This window comes from Cupressus sempervirens, chromosome 4 (assembly GCF_028749045.1).
Source record: "Cupressus sempervirens isolate cs-2001-9-10 chromosome 4, ASM2874904v1, whole genome shotgun sequence".
Classification (NCBI taxonomy): Eukaryota; Viridiplantae; Streptophyta; class Pinopsida; order Cupressales; family Cupressaceae; genus Cupressus; species Cupressus sempervirens.
The window spans coordinates 635,045,929-635,066,736 of record NC_143121.1 but is presented as its reverse complement, the minus strand read 5'-3'; the positions used below and the strand labels follow the sequence as shown (position 1 = coordinate 635,066,736).

The 20,808-nt window shown below is 38.2% G+C and overlaps 2 protein-coding genes and 1 pseudogene across 8 annotated transcripts in view; 1 reads left to right on the top strand and 2 right to left on the bottom strand.

Moving 5' to 3' along the window:
- LOC149562842 (protein cornichon homolog 2-like) overlaps positions 1 to 20,808 on the top strand; it is a 132,486-nt gene that overhangs the window by 10,458 nt on the left and 101,220 nt on the right. Inside the window, exon 2 of one of the 6 annotated variants that reach the window (XM_089826300.1) lies at positions 16,119 to 16,307. The exons of the other annotated variants lie outside the window; for them this stretch is intronic. Within the exon in view, the coding sequence (XP_089682426.1) occupies positions 16,302 to 16,307 (6 nt within the window). The 5' untranslated portion in view covers positions 16,119 to 16,301. The remainder of the gene's footprint in view (positions 1 to 16,118; positions 16,308 to 20,808) is intronic. 6 annotated transcript variants of the gene reach the window in all.
- Positions 1,304 to 1,433, bottom strand: LOC149562844 (U6atac minor spliceosomal RNA; annotated as a pseudogene).
- Positions 8,328 to 17,846, bottom strand: LOC149562843 (uncharacterized). Of its 2 annotated transcripts, XM_089826295.1 has the most exons (3): positions 17,747 to 17,821; positions 11,385 to 11,901; positions 10,493 to 11,303 (listed from the first exon to the last, which is right to left on the bottom strand). In XM_089826295.1, exons 2-3 carry the CDS (start codon positions 11,892 to 11,894, stop codon positions 11,049 to 11,051), a joined length of 765 nt encoding a protein of 254 aa, XP_089682421.1. In that variant the 5' UTR covers positions 11,895 to 11,901; positions 17,747 to 17,821; the 3' UTR covers positions 10,493 to 11,048. The 2 variants fall into 2 exon arrangements, 1 of the variants encoding a protein (XP_089682421.1); XR_016363997.1 differs by lacking the exons at positions 10,493 to 11,303; positions 11,385 to 11,901 and adding an exon at positions 8,328 to 8,661 and having other exon boundaries at positions 17,747 to 17,846.

Genomic DNA, 20,808 nt, shown 5'->3' with positions numbered 1-20,808 from the left:
AAAAACGTAATGCAATGTTTTTAGTTTTAAGGCTTGATTGTTCGATTTGATGTAGATCAACAGATGGGTTTCAAATTTCATGGCGCGGCCTGAAATGTGATTGTTAGAGCACTAATTCTAATTAATGCAACTTCGTGTGAGGCAATTGCCATAAAATTTGCGGCTGTTCTCATTACTGAATACCAGTTTACAGAATTCTGAGAGAGTTGAAATATTCAGAGCTCAAAGTGCATTTCCTGAGAGTCGCGAATTGTTGCAAATAGATTTTTCAGTGAAGCAAACAGGAAAATTAGGTAAGTACCAAAAATTTTGGTTAATTGAGAAATTGCAGTTATATTAAGATAATATAAATAGGATGCCTCCACGAAGAGATTTCTAAGGGCAAGTAGATTACCAACAAAGGGCTGTACGTGATGATTTTTTAGAACAAATGCCACAATCTACCAATGAATTCTCCAAAGGAAAATAGTTGATACCAAAAGACCCTAGGTTATTGGTCAGTGAGGGTTTCTACAACAAAGCAAATTGGTTGAGGGATGTTGAGACATTTGTTGGGGATTTAGAGCTATTCCGTAAGTGCCCATTTGGTTGCAAGAATTGGTCAATGCAGAATTCAACTATGCTAGACTAAGCTCTCTTCCGGAATTCGCACATTCTGAAAATAAATTCTGGAATAACATTTGGAGGTGTTTGGTTGTCCTAGAAGAGGAATCGGTAGATGACTATTCTGTGTTTGGTTGCATCAATAAAAATAGGAATTAGAATAAGTTTTAAAAAAAATCTTAATATGAATTTATAAAAACTATTTTTTTGTTAAATTTTTAAAAGTCAAATTAATTTTTACTACCCTCTTCATTATAAATTGACTTTATCCATAAGAAAGGTATATCACATATTTCACTTATACCGAGTTAAACTTGAAAGTTTACAAAGTTTAAATATTTAGACCTCTCTTATCTACAAATATATTTCCTTGCTTAGCCCACACTGAAAGCAACCAAGTTTAATCAATTTGCTTTGTTATACCCACATTTTTGGATCTTTTCATTGGATTTAAATCTAGTTATTTTAAAATTATATTCAACATTGCCTAAAATTGTTTCCATTATAAGCGTGTTTTTTTAATATATATGTTTATTGTTAAAGAAGTCAAAAGTTACAATTTTTAATTATAAATATTTGATAACATTTTATAAAATTTTAATTACATTTGAAGAATTCAATTATAAATACTATTGTATGCATAAAGAATATAAAAAATTATGTTAAATATAATTATAAATTTGAATATAATATCAAAACTAAAATTATTTTATTTTTGGGTAAGAATCATCAATGACTGATGGCCTTAAACCGTGTGTGAAGGAAAGTCCAAAGACTATTCCCGTCCTTATCAAGGGAGATGCCACCTGTCTCTCATTTTCAACAAACACAAACATTTTTGTTTTAAATATATATAAAAAAGTAAAATATACGATATTTGAACCTAGTTTTATTTAGAAGGCTAAAGATAAGATTTATTTGTAAAGATAATTTTAACAAAAGTTTCGATTACGTAAAACCAGGTTTTGAAAGGTCTCGAAACTTTGTACATCAAATCTAAAAATATTACAATAGAAGGCCCAAATACAACAATGTGATTCACCAAACAAAGATAGGAAACAACCAACAAAAGTTTATAATAAATATCAAGTCTGATATTAGACATTTTGTAATCGTTAAAAATCCTTATACAAATTATAGCTATGCATTTTTTCACATATGTTCGCAACAAATAAATACAATTAAAAGACAAACAAGACATTGTAAAAAGTAAATTTCAGCCTTCTGACTATTGCAACACTTGCACTCTACTCCAACCTTTTGACTATTGCAACACTTGCACTCTACTCCATCATCATGCACTGTACTTGTTTTTGCATCAGTAACCCATTCAAAGAATCCATATCCATCGTGTCCCTATAATAGCAAATTTTCATTAGTTCCTAGTATAATAATTATTTATTCATTACGCTAATTTCTAAGAAAATTTATAACAACCTTTTTCTTATTCGGGCAAGACCAAAATTTACGCCCAGGATTTTTTTGTGTTGGAGATTTTCAGCAAACAAGGGCCAACACCACATTGACATGTGGGCACATTGATTAAAGCCATCAACCCTGCAACATAAAAAATACATTAGTTATATGAAAATACACATACTGTAATAACAGTCTTTTAAATCACTATACAAAATCTTTGTAATCATTATTAAAAGCCTATTTAAATATCAATTTATATAGCCGAGGAGTCGTTCACAACAAAATACATCATTGCATCTATTTCAGTTTGAAACTCAATTGGATTTGAAACTCAATTGGATCATTATATCAAGTGATATGAAATCCTAAAAATGGTATGAATAGCATCTCCTACTGTTGCATTATTTATGGGAGTAAAGAATCAAACAATAGGTTTCAGAAGATACTAGCATTGTGCACACCCAAAAAAAAATGACATTGTCCAAATTAAGACATTATCCACAGGAACCAAACATCACAAGAGTTAGTAATGTTGATGTAGATATTACTAAACAGCAAAAGAGTTAGTAATGCTGATAGGAGTCAAACAGCAGAAGAGTTACAAGTGAATATACAGTCAAACAGCACAAGAGTTAGTAATGCTGATCGGAGTCAAACAGCACAAATGAATATTACAGTCAAACAGCACAAGAGTTAGTAATGCTGATAGGAGTCAAACAGCACAAGTGAATATCACAATATTCTACATTTTACCCAACATAATAATATGAAGCAGCCTAGACACCACACAAACTGTTTGATCAAATGCCTATCCAAGTAGCTCAATAGAAGTCGGGGACTAATGTGTAAAGAATTTGGTACCAATAACTATCAAATCTGCAAATAATTCTATGATTACTGCAAATGACTAAGTCCATGGTGTGGGTTAATATATAAGAAGAGTAGGTACAAGCATCTTTAAATATTTAAACAAGTAAAGGCAATGAATAATTTTCGATATACACATGTCATAAAGTCAAAAAAAAGCTGATAAAAATATGTTTTCAGCTGATAAAAATATGTTTTGCAGCTGAAAATATCATAATAAGGCATGCATAAGGCATGCTATGAAGCAGTCAAATATAAAGGTCACTATAATTCGAAATAGTTTCAACAAAAAATCTAGAGTCCTCCATACTTAAGTTGTATGTATTTGACTCTCTCCCCCTCTGTCATTCTAAAGAAGCCTTTTGTTCTTTTGGTTTCAACCAAAAAATCATCATAGGCCTTTATCATTGAATCTTCACTAATCCCATGAATACCTTTGAGGGCATCATATATTTTCTCTCCAACAGATTCAGAATCCTCTTCATCCACTTTGACAACGTACGGCTTTAACATGCCCTCGTGGATCCTATTCATGGCTTCACAAATGGTATCCATCGAACCAGCCATGCTCGCCTTCTTTCTCTTTCTCTTCCTTGATGAAGATGGTGATATTCTCTGACTACCACTTGCACTTGATTGGTTGGATTGAGAAAAGTCATCATCCAAATGACTATCAACATCAACTGGTATACTGTGTTTATCGTACAGGTAAAGTAAATGAACGCATACAGAAAGTAACAGCAGAACAGTAGCATAATATTCGCAATAGTAAGTGAATGATGATTTACAATGATCCCGGACGGGATATAAATACTACTGCCGAACCTTCCCGAAGGAGTCCGTCGGCCACAATTATTTTATCCGTTACAAACTATTTACCGCCGGACCGTCGGCTACAGAAACACCGCCGAACCGTCGGCTACAGAACATCGCCGGACCGTCGGCTACAGAAACACCGCCGGACCGTCCGATCGGCTAACACCATCCCCCCCAAAAAGAAAAGTCCTCTCCTGACGACTGACAAAATTAGGAGACAACTTACATACTAAAGAAAGAACTAGAGAGAAGGGGGCGTCCCAGAAGTGGGTTGCTGGCGACGTAACTCATACACCTGCTCTGTCCTGATACGGAGATCTGTCTGGATCTGAGAGTTCACTTCGACGGCCTCCTTTAGAAGAAGTGCCGCGTCCATGGCCTGCGTCCTGGCTAACTGCATCTCATACTCAGCCGCATCCTTATCTCGAACCGCTGCCTCCATACTTTGCTTAGCCAAGTCCGTCTCCTGCACCGCAGCTGCCAAATCTGCCAGTAGTGCTGTCTGCTCTGTGGCCCATGCTGCCTGCTGGGCGGTCAAGTCGATGGCTAGTTTCTGTCTAGCCTCAGTTTCAGCTGCCAATGACTGCTCTGTTGCGACTCTGTTCGCCTCCGCACGCTGACGACCGTAGTAAACATCTTTGTACAGTCCCACAATCTCATGCGCTAGTTTCATCATAGGAGTGTCAACGGGTCCCAATTCCGGCTCCGTGGCCCAATCTGTCAGCATCTCCTCTGTCTCTGTTGCCGGCCAGCCCCTATCTATAAAGCAAGTCTTGAATCGCCGAGGACAAATCCCACGGATATATGCTCTGATCAAGTGCCATTCCCTCCGCCGAGTCAGGGCCTGAATTGCCACATCGTGGCCCTTTTTTAATGCAGATTTTATAGTCCTGAGGTAATCCCGACACCTGTCTTCATCTGACCCATAGTCCTCCTTGGCGAAAGCCTCTAATGACCATTCAACATCACTATGTCCCCCCTCGCCAGTGGGAGCCATGCCCACATCCGGTGCTGCCGTCTGTGTTGTTGGCGCAACCACGGCATGTGGCATTCCCTCCTCCTGAGGCTGAGGCTGGGGTTCCGCCGGCCATGTTTCGAAACGCCCAGGAGATTGAATGGAGGGACCCCGCTTCGCCGGAGTGAGTCGGAACTGCTGCCTCAGAAACTCACTAGCTCTATCCATCACCTCCGGTTGTTCGACCCGCGCAGGCTCCATATTCATCTTCTGTACTGGCTGGGCTGACTCGGCCTCTGCTAAAAAAGATGATGAAACGGTGACCACTGCGTCACAATCAATGACCTCCAACCGAACCTGCGGCTCAAACTGTGGTAGTGGTGGCTCTGCGACAGTGACATTCGTTGGTGCAACTGAAACTACTTCTGCTACAGCCGTCGGCAGTGGCTCGGCAACTATCTGTGGGACGGTATCCGGTACTGCGTGCGGAACCACCTCAGCCACTGTCCGTGGGACATCTGCCTCCGCTGGAGGAGTCATAAGAACTGGGGCATGGCGCTGACCAAAGGCCGGAATGACCGTAGAAGAGGTAGTCAAGTGCGCTGAGGTTGACAGCTGAGGCGGGGTAAAGAATGTAGGCCCACCTCCTGCTGTCTCTCCGTCAACTTCAGCCGATGTGCTCTCCTCTTCTTCCCCAGATTCAGCCCCGTCACTTATTGAAGTGCCCTCCCTCCCGCTATCTGTTTCTCCGGAAAAGGGCTAATTCGCGGAGTACTTTCCTGTGTCTAGCAGCTGACCCTCCTGTATCCAGGTGTCGCCAGTAGAATATGGGAGGCTCCCCGTCTGCTAGCTTGCCCCGTGGAGGACTGTCAAAGCCATCCATAGGGATCTGATTAGCTGCTGCCTCTAAAAACAACCCGATGGCATGGTGCGGCATAAAAAATGTTCGGTGCTGAAGCGTCATGAATTCTTCCATTCTGTCGGCAAGCACTGAGGCCCAATCATAGACCACGCCCTGCATGATACCATTCATAAACACAATCTGTGGCAGTGCGATATCTGAAGCTCGAGTGGCACCGGTCAACCTGCTCTTGATGACGTCCATGATACAACGCCAATGGCCCTCTCGAATAAAGTCCCTGCGAAGCCCTCTGCACTTTGTCCCCTGAACTACTGCCTCCTTCTCCATAGGTGTAAGGTCCCTGCATACTAGGGCTATCCAATGCTCCTTCTGTTCCTGCGACAGTTTATGATTCTTTATTTCCACTTTCTTCCCGCTGGGGCCAGGAATGCCGAAGACCCTGGTGAAATCTCTCGGTTTAAAGGACACTGTCATCCGCTGCCTTTTGTACAAGAATGTACTTGTTCTGCTCTGGACACTGTATGTTTCTATCATGGTGCGCAATACTGATTCAAACATCCAAATGGAAAAGATGGGAAGCTGAATAGCCCAATGTACTTGTGCCCGCATCAAAATCTGTTTAATTTGGTCTGCCTCCGGGGTCTCCTGCCACCACTTCCGGCATTCGCTTCCACTAAGACTCTCAAACTGGATGGTGAGATAAGTGAGTTCTTCCTTGGTCTTCTGTTTCTTGCTGCTGGAACCGGAGGGGCCTGCAACTCGAATTCCCGATGCCAAAACTCTTGAAGTCTTCTCCATATTTGCCAACTGACTCTTCCACGGCTTCCGCTTGCCCGCTGACTCCATGCCAAAAAAATGATTTATTCTTCCTATTGCCGGCTTCTTAAATTTCCCGCGGAAATACTCTGACTGACGGCGAAGGTGGAAGTTTTCTCCCGCGGCGATCTTCTTGTCTATTCGTGGCGTTGAAGTTTTTCCTGCGGCTGAGGCCTCAATATCCGTCACAGAAACTTTGAAGTTATTACTTACTGGCAATGCTATAACTCCTGGAAACCATCACCGTCTTCTCGGATCTCCTATGCTAAGTTGTAAACCGCAACTCAATCTCATGGACTGACAAAATCGGATGTTATCACAATTAATCTCAACCAAATTTCCCAACCACGGCCTTATGCTGATCAAATTCTGAGACACCTCGCACTTCTGCATAGCAGTACACAAACTGGAAACAAATAGAATCTGAATAAATCTATTATCGGCCTACCTTCACCAAATTCTTCAATATGCCCACCCAAAACTGTCTGAGAGAAGATAAATCGCGGCTGATTTTATCATAAACTGAATTAATCTCCACCGAATTTGTTAGGTGTAGCTGAATGAGCACCAAATTCGGGGTATCTGACCAAATATGTGCGAAACTGGGTTAATTGTATCTTGCTGTTGCCGTGGAAGTCTTTCGTCTGCGGACCCGCGGGGCTTTAAGTCCGCGGGGCCTTCCTTCCCGCGGGACTTCTAGTCCGCGGGGCCCGCGGGACTCTTAGTCCGCGGGCCTTCCTTCCCGCGGGACTTGTAGTCCGCGGGGTCCGCGGGGCTGTCAGGCCGCGGAAAAATTTAATTTTAATTTTAATTTTTTTTTTCATAATGGGATACATTAATCAACAGCAGTACCTCTGAGTGACGTCATCGCCAGGGAATGCTGTACTGACGACACGGAAGAATTCAACGCCGGCGAGTACTTCCTTACATGATATGGTTTCAACTTAGATCCGTTAACTGGCTGAGTTATCTCTTGTCCGTCCAAGGTTGCTAATTTCATTGTCCCCGTGTCACCAATTTCTCGGATTTGATATGGTCCAATCCATCGCACTTTGAATTTGCCCAGCTTGATTTCGTTACGGCCATCATACTTCAGTACTAATTGTCCTGTCTGGAATCTGTTATGTCTCAGATGCTTGTCATGCCAGAGTTTGCGTCTGTTCTGTGCTACTTCTGTTGCCCACTGTGCCAACAACCGTTTCTCCTCCAGTTTATTCAAATTAGTCAATCGCTCTTGTAGACTTCCGTCATCATCTAGTTTGTTTTCCAACGCTATTCGAAGACTTGGAATCATGAATTTTGCGGGGACCACTGCTTCTTGTCCAAACATTAACTGGAATGGTGTGTACCCGGTCGTTACTTTGTATGCCGTGCGGTACGCCCAGAGAGCAGCAGGTAAGTTCTCTTCCCAATCGGCTCCTTCCACCACGTAGGATTTGTAGATGATGGATACCAGAATTTTATTGGTGGCTTCAGCCTGCCCGTTTGCTCTTGGATAGTACGGACTTGACAACGAATGATAAATCTTGAACGGCGCCAAGTGTTTACCGTACAGGTAAAGTAAATGAACGCATATAGAAAGTAACAGCAGAACAGTAGCATAATATTCGCAATAGTAAGTGAATGATGATTTACAATGATCCCGGACGGGATATAAATACTACTGCCGAACCTTCCCGAAGGAGTCCGTCGGCCACAATTATTTTATCCGTTACAAACTATTTACCACCAGACCGTCGGCTACAGAAACACCGCCGGACCGTCCAGTCGGCTAACATACTGAAATCCCCAACATCATCAAGATCGATGGCCTCATCCATAATGTTCCCTTCCTCCGTCTCCTGAGCCGTGGAAGCTACATTACCTTCTGCCATGTCATTTCCCACAATGACAGCTAACTCATCATAGTATTGGAATGGCTGCCTATAAATTTACAAATATAAAGTTATATGTAAACAAAATGAATATTAAATACCATTTTACCTTCAACAACTCATTCCAAATGCTATCTTCAGCATCCACACACTGTGTACCTTCATTCCATGCAAAGCCACTTGTATTTCTTAAATCTTTCATTAATCTAAATCCGGCTTTCCATGTTTTCAATTTATTCTTTGAATTATCCTTACGTTGATTTTGCTTCAGCTCATCATTGAACCACCTTTCAATGGTAGTCCAAGCTTCCTTTTTGAAACCACCTTCACCTTTTCGACCTAGCTGTACTTGCTCTTGAAGCAACTCAAGGAATTTGTGCTCCATATCCCTAGTCCATAGCACCCTATTCGTAGAAGGTGCATTGCTGACTTGTGTTTCTTGAGCCATGCTAAGGAACATAACAAAAATGGGTAAAAAATATACGACCATATAATATTAGACCTTAATAATGTGTATTGAAAAATGAAGATCGTCAAATAAATAAACATAACACAAACCCACATCAATCAATATGCATACAGCCACATTATGTATCCCAAAAATTCAACATAGATTGCATCAAATGTGGATAACCTACAAGTAAGTTTAACAAAATCAATATTCAGCAGTGAAAACTCATAACCTATAAGCTCTAGTCTTCAATTCAAATGCACGTTAAAATTAAGCTTAACCCCTCTACAAAAATACACATCTTATAGAGTTAGAGAAGCTCAAGGAATCAAGTTTTAAGAGAGAACATAAAACAACATCAACAGCACAAACATCAGCACCCTTAAATTCAATAACTTGTTAGTATATAAAACAACATCAGCAGCACAAATAGCTCAGCTTCTTGACATAGTTGACTAGAGTAGTGTTATAGTGTGAGTTGAAGCAGGGATGAAACATGAATGTTAACAATGAAAGGGAAAGAAAACAACATGTTGTACCCCAACCCCAAACTAAGTGATCAAACAATGGAGACTGAGGTGAATGTTGTACCCCAACCTCTGCTTTCTCTATTATCAATTAAGAACTTCCGTAGCTACTTCTCACTCAAAGTTTTCAGTTTTCCAGTTCAAGAGCATGTTGGGGTTGCCAAATAACAAATGATGGCTTGTACAAGATTTCCTTAACCAAGTGTTGCAGCAATCTTACGTCAATCTCTATGTGGGGCATGACAGGAATTACTGACAAAGGTGTCTTGCAAAAACAATAGTACATAAACATGGCTGAGAAGCCAAACTATAAGCATGTATGTATAAAGCTATCAAACTAATAATGACCACAATGAGACAAAAAACCCAACATCTTGAGGGCAAGGATGCAGTAGTTGCAGTTGAAAACTGAAGCGAATTTATATCTGTTACCAGCAAAAGAAAAATAACCAAAAACCATAGTGTGTAATTGTTAAACAGCTTCAATTCTACAGCTGATATTTGGGAAATTGGTCAAAAGACAAAAGAAACTTAACACCTAAATTGAATTGTAAATGGAACCAAGCATTTGTAAAACAAAAGTGTTAGATCTATCAAATCAGAGGAATATGTTCAAATTATAAAAAGCAATGAACTAATACTATCAGGGAAGACTTGTAATCCTCAACATAGACAACTTGATCACCTCCTTATAATTCACAAAGATCTTAAATATGATCATTTATGTGTGCATATGCATGATGTTTTTTTAATAAAGAAAATGTGACAGCATAGAGGTCATGGTTCATTGGGGAAGACGAGTGAACAATAGAGATATCTGAATCAGACCTACATGAAAATGAAATTAAAACTGTTTTCCAAAAAGTCCATTTTGTGGCTGGAAATGAAGGCCAGAAAAAATAATTAAGCACAATGGATGGTGTACATCTGCCCAACAAGATAAATTTGTGTAAACTCCTATGTGAACTCTCATATGGCCTGGATGCTTGGCTAGCAGAGATGCTGGTAGAGAAAAATTAAGCACACAGTGGCATCATGAAAGCAACATGTGGTAAGAAAAAGCCCCTTCTAAGCCATTTGTAGTACATAATGTGCTAGCATGATTACATATCTGTGGGTACCTTTTTAGGTCATATTTTCATAGGTGTGCATTGAATTACAATTCAAAGAAACAAATATCATACAAACTCACACTAGTCAATATACTTACAGCCACATTATAATGATGATGAAAATGTCACATATAATTCATTCATTTGAAATAACACACAACTGTCAATACATATATCAAAAATATCTGCCAATATATATTCTACAACAAAATGTAATGTTCCAACTACAACTAAGCCCGCAACCTATAGTCTTCCCACATCCTCCGAGCTATTTCATCTCGAAAGTTTCCCCAATCATCTCTATCTGGCTGAGTCATCCCATATGTCTCAAGTATGTGTACATTTATCCCATTGCGCTCATCCTCTTCAATTTCAACTTCACAAGGGATGCCATCCTCTATCATAATGAAGTTGTGCAAGATGCAACATGCTAAGACAATCTTAGTCTGTGTCATTATTTGATACAATGTTGCATGCTTCAAGATAGGAAAACATTGCTTTAGAATGCCAAATGTACGCTCTATTGCATTTTGAAGTGAGGAGTGTCGGTGATTAAATAGCTCTCGTGGAGAGTTAATCGGATTTACTCTGCAAAACTCCTTTAGATGGTAGCGTGTACACCGATAAGGGGCAAGAAATTCAGGTACATTTGGATATCCCGCATCAACCAAATAAAATTTACCTACACAAATTTATGAAAAGTATATTGATATAACCTTGACACGTCTCTCATAAAATCAAAGGAATTAAACATTAAAAAGTTGATTGCACATACGGGGGGGAACTACTAGTGGATTTGATCTGGACAAAGCAGAAGCAAGAACATGACTATCTGCTGCAGACCCTTCCCAACCAGCAAGAACATATTGAAACTTATAATCAAAGGAACACACACCCATAACATTTTGTGATAGGTTGCCTTTTCTATCACGATATTTAGCTTGGTTGTCAACATCAATAGTAATCGGTATATGGGTCCCATCTATTGCTCCAATACAATACTATAAATCATGAAATTGCATTAAAAACATATTATTATGAGTAATAATCAACATACAAATATATGGCAATTGGAGATGTACCTTGAAGTAGGGATCAAAACGATCCTTCCCAAGAATTTGAGGAGTGTTTGGCTCAGCGGGCAACATATAGTCAGCATGGAGCGCTAAGATAGCCCTCAAGACCTTATGGAAGTATCTACTAATTGTCTCTCTCGAGTGACCAAAATTATGAGCAATCTTATGATTCCTCAAATTGTGCCCAAGTGTGTGGAGGAACATCACTAGTTGTTCTTCTAAATTGATGTTGCAAGAATCTCCAATAATTCCTTTCTGCCTAAGAATAGTGGATAGACGAAAGAAGGTTGATCTAGTCATACGAAGCTGGTCATGGCAATCAATCTCATTTGAATGAATAATACTCTTATAAAATGGGATTTCATCTCTTCTACGCTTACGCCTCTCTCTTCTTGCTTCTTGTGCAGATGTTGCAATGGATATTGCAAGGGTGACAAGAGCAGCTACAAGCGCAAGCATGATTCTAGTCCTCCTACCAATGAGACCATGAATCCTTGGATCAGTAGCAAGATCCATCAATGACCTAGATAAAAATCAGTACCAAAGATGAGGAAAGCAAAATCTAAAACAAAAATCAGTTTGCTAACATGAAATCTGAAACAAATGACAGTAATGAAATGCCAATAGTATATACTATCTATAGGCTATGTAATGAAACATGCATATTATCACAGAGGTAGAGTAATATAGTATGTCTCGCTAATATGTACAATTATTCTTTTATAATCGAAGTCCATTGTTTTTAAGCAATCACATCAGGTAACAATGTGCACACATATAGTAATCCTATAATCAACCACATAATGTTATAAGCATCAAACATAAGGAAGAAAAAGGAATACAATCAGCATTATTATAATACAAAAATCAAATCAACAAGTCATCAACAAGCATCTTGGTCATAGTAGTCTAACCATCATACTAGCATTACATTAGCCACAACCTAAAATTATTTATAGACAAATAATGTACTTAATTTTTCTATAAGCAATTGGCAATACTATATGATCACTGCACTCTAGTTTTTTTATAACATATTTAGTGCTATGCTATCTTTGCCCAATTAAGGCTGGAATGTCCTCCCTACACTCAAGTTACAAAAATCAACAAAAGACAAAAAATGAGAAACCAAGCATTTATAAGGACAAACCTATAGGCTTTTTGGAAAACCCACATTTTACATCATTCTGATTCACAACACATTGCCAGGTCTAGTTGTTGTTTGTTAAATCAATGGGGCAATACTGAGTTTGCCATTTAATAAAGCAAAGATTCTTATAATATTATAATATTATAATAGCATGGCAAAGATTCTTATGTAAGATCTGAAATGTAGAACAGTATGAAGGCCCAGTGGCATGGAATCAAGAGATCTGATTGCTGATGGAAAATCAGAGACTTTTCTTAGCCTCCAAGGAAGAAATTCATCGGGTGACAAAAGTACATTCAGATTTTAATCTGAAACTTTTTCCATGAGGACCGATTTGTTTTGCAAAACCCTTGGCTTTTCTCATTTACCAAACAAGGTCAAACTTGACTGTAGGGATGTTGGCAAAGAAAAACATGAGTTTCAAGAACATTTTAATTACATCAGGTGGCTGAAAGTGCGAGCCTTCAGACTGAAGTATGAGAATTTCTCTACATGGGGTGATTGCTTTTGGAAGATCATAGAAAATTCTCAAGCTTTTAAACCATCCCCAACATGATTGGGGATCAATTGCAAGGTCAAAATCTAAATTTTAGGACTGACTCCACACATTAAAGGGGCTGAAGATGTAAGTTTTCAGAATAAGTCAGAAAAATTCCTCCATAAGATTCGATGTTTTACAACAATTTCTAAGTTTATTTCTTGCCCTCAAGACTAATACATCTTCAATGCAGACCTTTTGAAGTGTTTTGATGCTCATTCCAAGGTCAAAAGGGGCCTGAAACACTTTTATCTTCAGAATTAAGCCTGAAAACACCAAAATAGGGACGCATTTTAGGAAAATTAATGCAACTCACCAACCTGTCCAATCATTATAAGGGTTATTTCTGAGTGTTAGGGGGCGTTTCTTGCACCAAAGGCACCAATCTTAAGGGTCAAAATCATCCGGAAAGAGATGAGTTTCAGACTCGTCCTCAGAAGTAAAATGTTATCAAACTCATGAAAGGTAGTTTGCTATCATGCTCGATTTGTAATTTGATCCCTAATCCATATTGAGACCTTGGATCATGATTTGAAATGAATTTGATGTAGTATTAGGACTGATTTAAGGATGTCTTCAGACTTACCATGGGTTATCCTTAAAATATCGTAGCTATTTCTTTGGTAATGAGGTCTTATTTTTGTTGAAAGTTTGTTGTCCTGTGTGATTTTCAATTTGATCCCTAATCTGTATTGAAACCTTGGATCATGATTCAAGGATTTCTTCAGACTAACCACGTGTAGTCCTCAGAAAATCAGAGTTCTTACTCTGTTGATTAAGTCTTATTTTTGTCATTTTAAGACATAATTTTAGATGTTCAAGGGCATGCTAGAATAGTCTTGAAAGCTGGTTATACATGTTTACATAGTTAGTCTGCAGACTAACTCCTCGGACTTAGTTTTCAGGCTTTGTCTTCAGAATTTTGTTAAACTTTGTGGCCTCAAAGATTCCATTTTTTTAATAAGATTAAGGCTGGTTCTGATTTATTCATTCTTAAATTGTTCATTAATTGCAATAGAAAGAAGAATTTTTCTTGAACACTAAGGTATATCAGCCCAAAATCGAAGCACACAAATGACAATGATCAGCTTAACGAACTAATGAGATACATTCAAATTAACTGAGAACTTTCTTCGTCGAATTATCTATAGCTGCAATTGCCATGTAATATGTTCCACACTAATCCAAAACTCAAGCAAGGTATACCAGCAAGCTCTTTAATATCAGTTTTTGTGCCAGTATTTGCTGGTGCCACTGAAGCCTGCTTGAGATTTTCTGAATGGAGAGAATAGAAAACCTCTGATTTGAAAAATGGTGCTGAACATTTATGTGATAAATGGGAAATGACAATATATTGTCTCTTTTGCTGTTTGATGAAGGATGAAAATTTTCTTGCTGTTTGGTCATCAAAACTAGGGTTTTTATAACATATGTGTATGTCTTCCTTAGCAGTAAAACAGGTTTTTAGTTAATTTTGACTTATATTTATGTTTTTGGTTGAGATTGTGGGTGTTTTTTAATCAACTTTTCGGATCATACTCAATGATCCATCATCAGGATGATGGATCATTGAGTATGATCCAAAATGTTAATAGTTAAAGATGTTAGATCATTGAGTATGGTCTGAAACATTGATGATTAAAAAATACGCACAATCTCATCCAGAAACATAAATATAAAATTATAGATTGTAGAAATCTATTATCATTAAATTCAATTTTTCAAACAGAACAATAAACTTTTGAATTGTAGCAACAAAGCTAGAGGCCCAGTGAATTCATATGGCTTGAGTGTGAGACCAGATCAAATGGATTTGAATTTTAAACTACTCTCCCAGCACAAAAGAGAAATAAAATCTCAGAGTTGTCATTCTACTTGTGGAATCTAACAATCTGTATGAATCTCATTTTTAGTGGAATTCACACCACAGAATCTATGTCACCAGAAATGAGAAATGACAAACATGGTGGCAATAGCAATGTGCTAGAAATCATCAGTTGGATGAAGTTGGACGTAAGAAACGAACTAGAAATCAATACGAAGTTCTAACGAAACAATGTGCTTGCATATTTGTCTGACCACAGAATGATTACAATACATTATCTTACACTCTTGATTGATGTATTATTGCAATTTTAGGGCTATTGCTAGCAATAGAGTACCCTTTGAAGTTATCCTTTCACCATTGTATTAATAACCCTTTTAGAGATCTTTTTATTATGCAAATAATCGTTCACTTAAAAGGAACTTAGGAATCTAAAAGTTTCAGAATTTAGACCCCCTGTACATTTTTAGCAGGACAAATAATTAGAGACAATCGTCAAGCGAATCATACTGATACTTTTAGTTAATTGTTTAAGCTACTTATTTCTCATAGACTGATCCAAGTATATTCTAATCTAGTTAAACCCCTATTAAAAGGAGGCCAATGTTTTCCTTTGTTCTGACCTGCTAGTGGTATTCCAGCGTCCCATCATAGTGATCCACCAGACCTTATCTTGGCCGAAGACAAGATCCCTAGGAATGAGTGCAGCAGCCTGCAAGCTACACCCACCAGACAAGCCTGGCAGCAAGAGTTCAACCTTGAACCTATATAGAAAGGACCACAACTTTCAGTTGTTCAGACTATAAATCAACCCCATAAAAACAGGTCAATGTTTGTACTGATCATCAAACTGAATAGCATATATGCAAAATGAATCCCAATTCATTCAAATAAAATACAGGGAACCCATCAAAATATTCAAAGCTCAAAGCTCCATCTATTTTTTTTCTTTTTTTTATAGGTAATAGGTCGAAGTCTGAACTATTTATTATTATTTGTTCAGATTAATTATTGTTATGTATTTTCCGATAGAATCAAAACTTCCAGATGAAAGACTCATAATTTACCATTGTACTGTAGGCTCTTGCCTAAAGCTCTATGTTCAATAAACTATATTAGATTCTATATGATTCAAAGTTCAAAGGCTGTGGCATTCGATATTACTTGTTGAATGATACTGGATAAGCTGATCTGGTGTTTTTGACCTAAATTATTTTGTTCATGCAGGAAATGGGTGCATGTTCTATTATTTTTTCTGAATCCTTCTAAATCCAAGAACCAGAGTGTGATGCACCGGCCTTCAAAAGAGAATGGTTTTTAAATGATCACATCACATACAGCCGCGGGAGAATAGAACAGTAAATAAATATCATCACAAATTACAGGTGTCAGAAACGATTACAAGATGCGATGAAGGTAAGAGCTGGCCACCAATATGATTGTTGACGCAAACGTTGGAAAACATTGCAGAAAAAATAATGCAGCAGAACCCAACTGCTAAAGAGTCCCACTATGATGAATCAAAGGAGCTCAATAAACAGTTGTTGTAATGCGCTAGAGTTTTAGAGTGAACTTTCAAAAGATTCAATCAACAAGGATATTTCCCAATAGACGTGCGATGGATCCAAAAGAGAGGAGCTATGTAGATAGTCTCCATAGAGTATATGTGGGTAACCTTGCATGGTCGGTGAACTCTCAAAGTCTTTTGAAATTTTTCGAGTCTTGTACAAATGTGTTGGGTGCAAAAGTTATATATGAACCACGGAGTGGAAAGTCACAGGGATATGGTTTTGTTTCATTTTCTTCCAAGGAGGATGCAATTCTTGCCATTGCTTCTTTGAAGGGAAAAGTAAAGCCAAAAAGATAATACAAGTGCAAAATTCGAGTTCTTTCTTAGTTCTTCAAAAGGAAAACAATTTGAGTAATACCATGACAAAGAACAAAAACATTACTGGGAATTGTTTAATTTTTTGTTGCCTAATCTATGCATTTTGTAGGATTTGGAGGGCCGGCCTGTGCAAGTAAGCTTAGTTAAAAAGAGGGCTTCAACTAAGAAGACTTATACGAACAAACTTCCAAATGGAGATAACTCTGCAAATCCATCTATGAACGAACTTCCAAATGTAAATAACTCTGCAAATCCATCTACAGACGAACTTCCAAATGTAGATAACGCTGCAAATCCATCTACAGATGAACTTCCAAATGTAGATAACTTTGCAAATCCTTAGTCCACCACATTACCCAACAAGAAGATTGGCATTTTAATAGTTTCATAAGCTTCTTACTAGACTTGGGCAAAGTTGATGGCACACGACCTTATAGAATTAGATATTAATAGTAAATCGTTCTAATTGCCATTGAGACAAATGGCAAGCATGAGAAGCCACGATCTTATTTTTATGCACAATGGTTATTATAAAAACAAGGCCCCATTTTCAGAAAATGAAGATCCATATGGCTAGAGGAAGGCTAGGTTTTATTAAGGATGGTCCGCTTCCACTCCTGCGAGCCTGGTTATCTATAGTTCGTGCTAACATCAGCATCCCTCAGGCTTCTTGTTATACGGTAAAGAATGCTAAGAAGAGAAATAGCAGAGCCCTTCTATGACAAGAATGAGGAGGCGAAGCTTGCTGTTCAGGAGGCTGCCCTCACTGCTCCCAAGCTTGAAATACCCGTACGCAGATATCAAATGGGTTTGTAGCTTTGGTCTTATTGAACAGCCTAGTAAGTCAAGATAAGCACTCACAAACAAAGAGAATGAAAAGTCATCTGGTGCACTAACTGGTAGCTCCATAGCCTACCTTATAATAACAAAACAAATCTGGAGCCAGAATGCATAGAAGATGCCATACCTAGTGCTTGGAAACCCTCCCTTTGCTCGCTAATATGCAGTGTGTTTGGTGATTGCAACACAAGAAAAACCTTGTCAAAAAATACAAAACCCAAATCGATTAGATGCAAAAAAATATAAAATCCAAGAAATTGAAAGGGCTTCACTTCATATCAAACTGAAAGCGCTTCACTTCATAATTGCTTCTGGTGCTCTCAAATGCTTGATGTGCTCAGAAGGGAAAATCTTGCAACGATGGCTCTCTCAAATGCGTGAACAGGATCGAGCGACAAAATGAAGATGGAAAAATCAAGTGGCAACATGAAATGGGCAAAAACTCACGGACCCGACAGGATATAAAATTTGCTTTATAAAAAGTGGAATAAGAATAGACTATTCTTATTCCAACCTTTTTTTGAGAACTCCGCTATGCCCATTTTAAGGTAAAATGAGGAGAGCAGGATGCTTATTCCACTTTTATTTTTCGCACACAAACGTTAAATTGGCGAATTCTAGTATACAACTTTTCCTATTCCGCTCCTATTCTTGCTACCAAACGGGGCCTAAGTGGTTTGCAGAAAGAAAACTTGATACTCCATTAAACAATGTATGGGAATTTGACATTGGTAGGTTAATTGTCCTAGGAGTTTTCTTTGATGATGATCTACTTGCAATGATGGCGAAGAAATGCGACTCCATATCAAGGATAGTCAAAAATCATGCTGTGGATAATCTTTTTAGGGTTTTGCTAGAGTTAAGTTAGGAAGTTTTCAAATTAAACCCTAATCACGCAGTGCATGAGAAAATTGATATGGAGGACCTGCAAGCAAGGTGTGAAGCACAAAGGATACTTAAGAAGAGGGCCATTGCAAGAGCATTTTATTAAGATAGGTCAATAGCTGTTGGTAATTGCAAATACCTCAGAGCCGTTGTTGAAGAAATATTTTAATCCTAGGGCTCAGACACTCTATTTTTCCATTTGCAAGATATTTGGGATGGATGAGCAGGAGCATATCCAAGGATCTATTGTGTTTATCATTGCTCAGATATTGCAGTATGGCGTGAGTTCAATATTTGATTTTGCCACATACTTAGCAAAATAAATTCATAATGGACTAATAGGCATAAGCAAGGGCAAAGTTGAAAAACCTTTTTGCTGGTATTCCATGTTGATGTACATATGTTTGTACAAGGGTGTCACCTTTTTCTCCAAATAAATGAAACTAGAGTTAGAGAAAGATGGAGAAAAGCTTCCTGTCCAGTTGTGGAGTGTAGACATGACATGGGAGGTCACTGATGCTAGTTTCATAAGATTTGATAGGTATTTTGCCTCCAAGCTTAGAATTTTATTAACTGGAGACAACCCTAGAATACCCTAGTCCCTGTTGGAATTAATTAGACCAAAGGATCATGCTAAAGGACTGAAGGTGAGCCATAATTGGGGAGATATTATCCCATATGCATTGTCTACTGTGTTCAGAGTATATGGTTTCCTTGGAAAACCACATGTATTGCCATATCAAGTGCTTTTAAAAGTGGGGATTGTAGAGCTCTTATGGCAGATAGGAGTATTAGACGAGAAGGAGCTGATTGGCAAATCTAAAGGTACCTTTTTTCCTTAGATTACAATTGTTCATAATTTTGTTTTGGTCAAAATGTGCTGGAGGCATTTGGAGAAATTCCTAGATAGATATCAGATGGCTCAATCCCATTCTAGATTCATAGATCCTGACGGTTTTTATGATTTGTTCAAAGAGAGAACAAGAATCATATCTCATGAACATATTGTTTACTTCTCAGAAGATGTAATCAAAAATTGGTTTTCCTTGCAAGAACAAGAGGTTAGGAAAGAAATTGGAAAGTATACAATAAGGTGCTTGAATTTGTCAATGTTTTTGAGCCAAAATATAATCCCCTTGCTGATAAAAAAATATTGGGGTGCCAAAATGGATTTGCTTATGAATAATTTTGTTGGTTTTATGCAAACCTTGAATGAAAAGAAAGCAATCCTAACCCAAATTTATCCAGACAAGGCAGCTGAAGTAGAAACTAGGTTGGCTAATAGAGTAATCATATCACTAGGCCAATATACATTACAAAAAAGGGTTGGGTATGTTGTTGCAAAGAGTGTACAACTTGCACCTCTTTATAAAAGACATTTGTATGAAAGCCCACCTACTTCACCTATTGCCAAAAAGAAAAAATTAGAACAGGGTTCTTCTAGGGTTGAAGAATATTCTCCCTCATAAACCCCAATCCGTATAGATAATGAAGACTCCTTAATGGAGCAACTAAAGCAGATGGGAGGAGAGAGGGACATTGTCATAACTACAACAAATATAAGAGTGCCTGAAGAGCCCCCTGTGCCAACTTTAGCCCTAACTGTAGGAGATTATCAAGGTAAAGAAATTGATCCTGTGGTGGAACAGGCATTTAAGAAATTTTTAGATGATGAAAGTTTTATAAAATCAAGAGCATTTACTTGTTGATGTCAGTTTTGTACCACTACATAACATATAGCAATCGAACACTTGATATAGAATATCAAATCCTTAATTCCTCTCTTGAAAAGTTAATACTCATGTGGACATAAGCAAAACTCCAATGTTCCTTACACCTGTGGATACTAACTCAGTATATCGATGTGATTTGCTGGTATTGGTAATCATGTAGGTGGCCTTACACTATTTGTTTGAGGACAACTTGGACTTTTGGTGGGATGATGGTGACGATGGTTCTATATGAGTTCCAGATGAGGTTGATGGAGATGGTGATGGTGATGAAGGGTGAATGTTCTGATGAGTTTATGCCTTCCTAACCTTCTTCTTCGAAACTCCAAATACTATATTACTTGCTATTCTACTCCTACTCCTATGAATGGAAAGATTAGCAAATGAACGGGGGTCGAATCTAATGAAAGCTAACCGGCGGCTCCACCTCCATAGATGCAATGATTCAAAGGAAAAGAACTAGTTTACCACACAAGGCTTCCCAACAAGCCGTTAGGATGTTAGTGGCCTAGTTATAGATCCCTATCAAACATCCACCAATACTACCATGCAGCTATCCATCTACTTTTCTCTC

Coding starts and splice junctions, on each gene's coding strand:
- LOC149562843 (XM_089826295.1), bottom strand. CDS start 11,894: ATGGATCTTGCTACTGATCCAAGGATTCATGGTCTCATTGGTAGGAGG. Junction 11,304..11,384: donor GTTTTGATCCCTACTTCAAG/GTACATCTCCAA, acceptor CATGATTTATAG/TATTGTATTGGAGCAATAGA.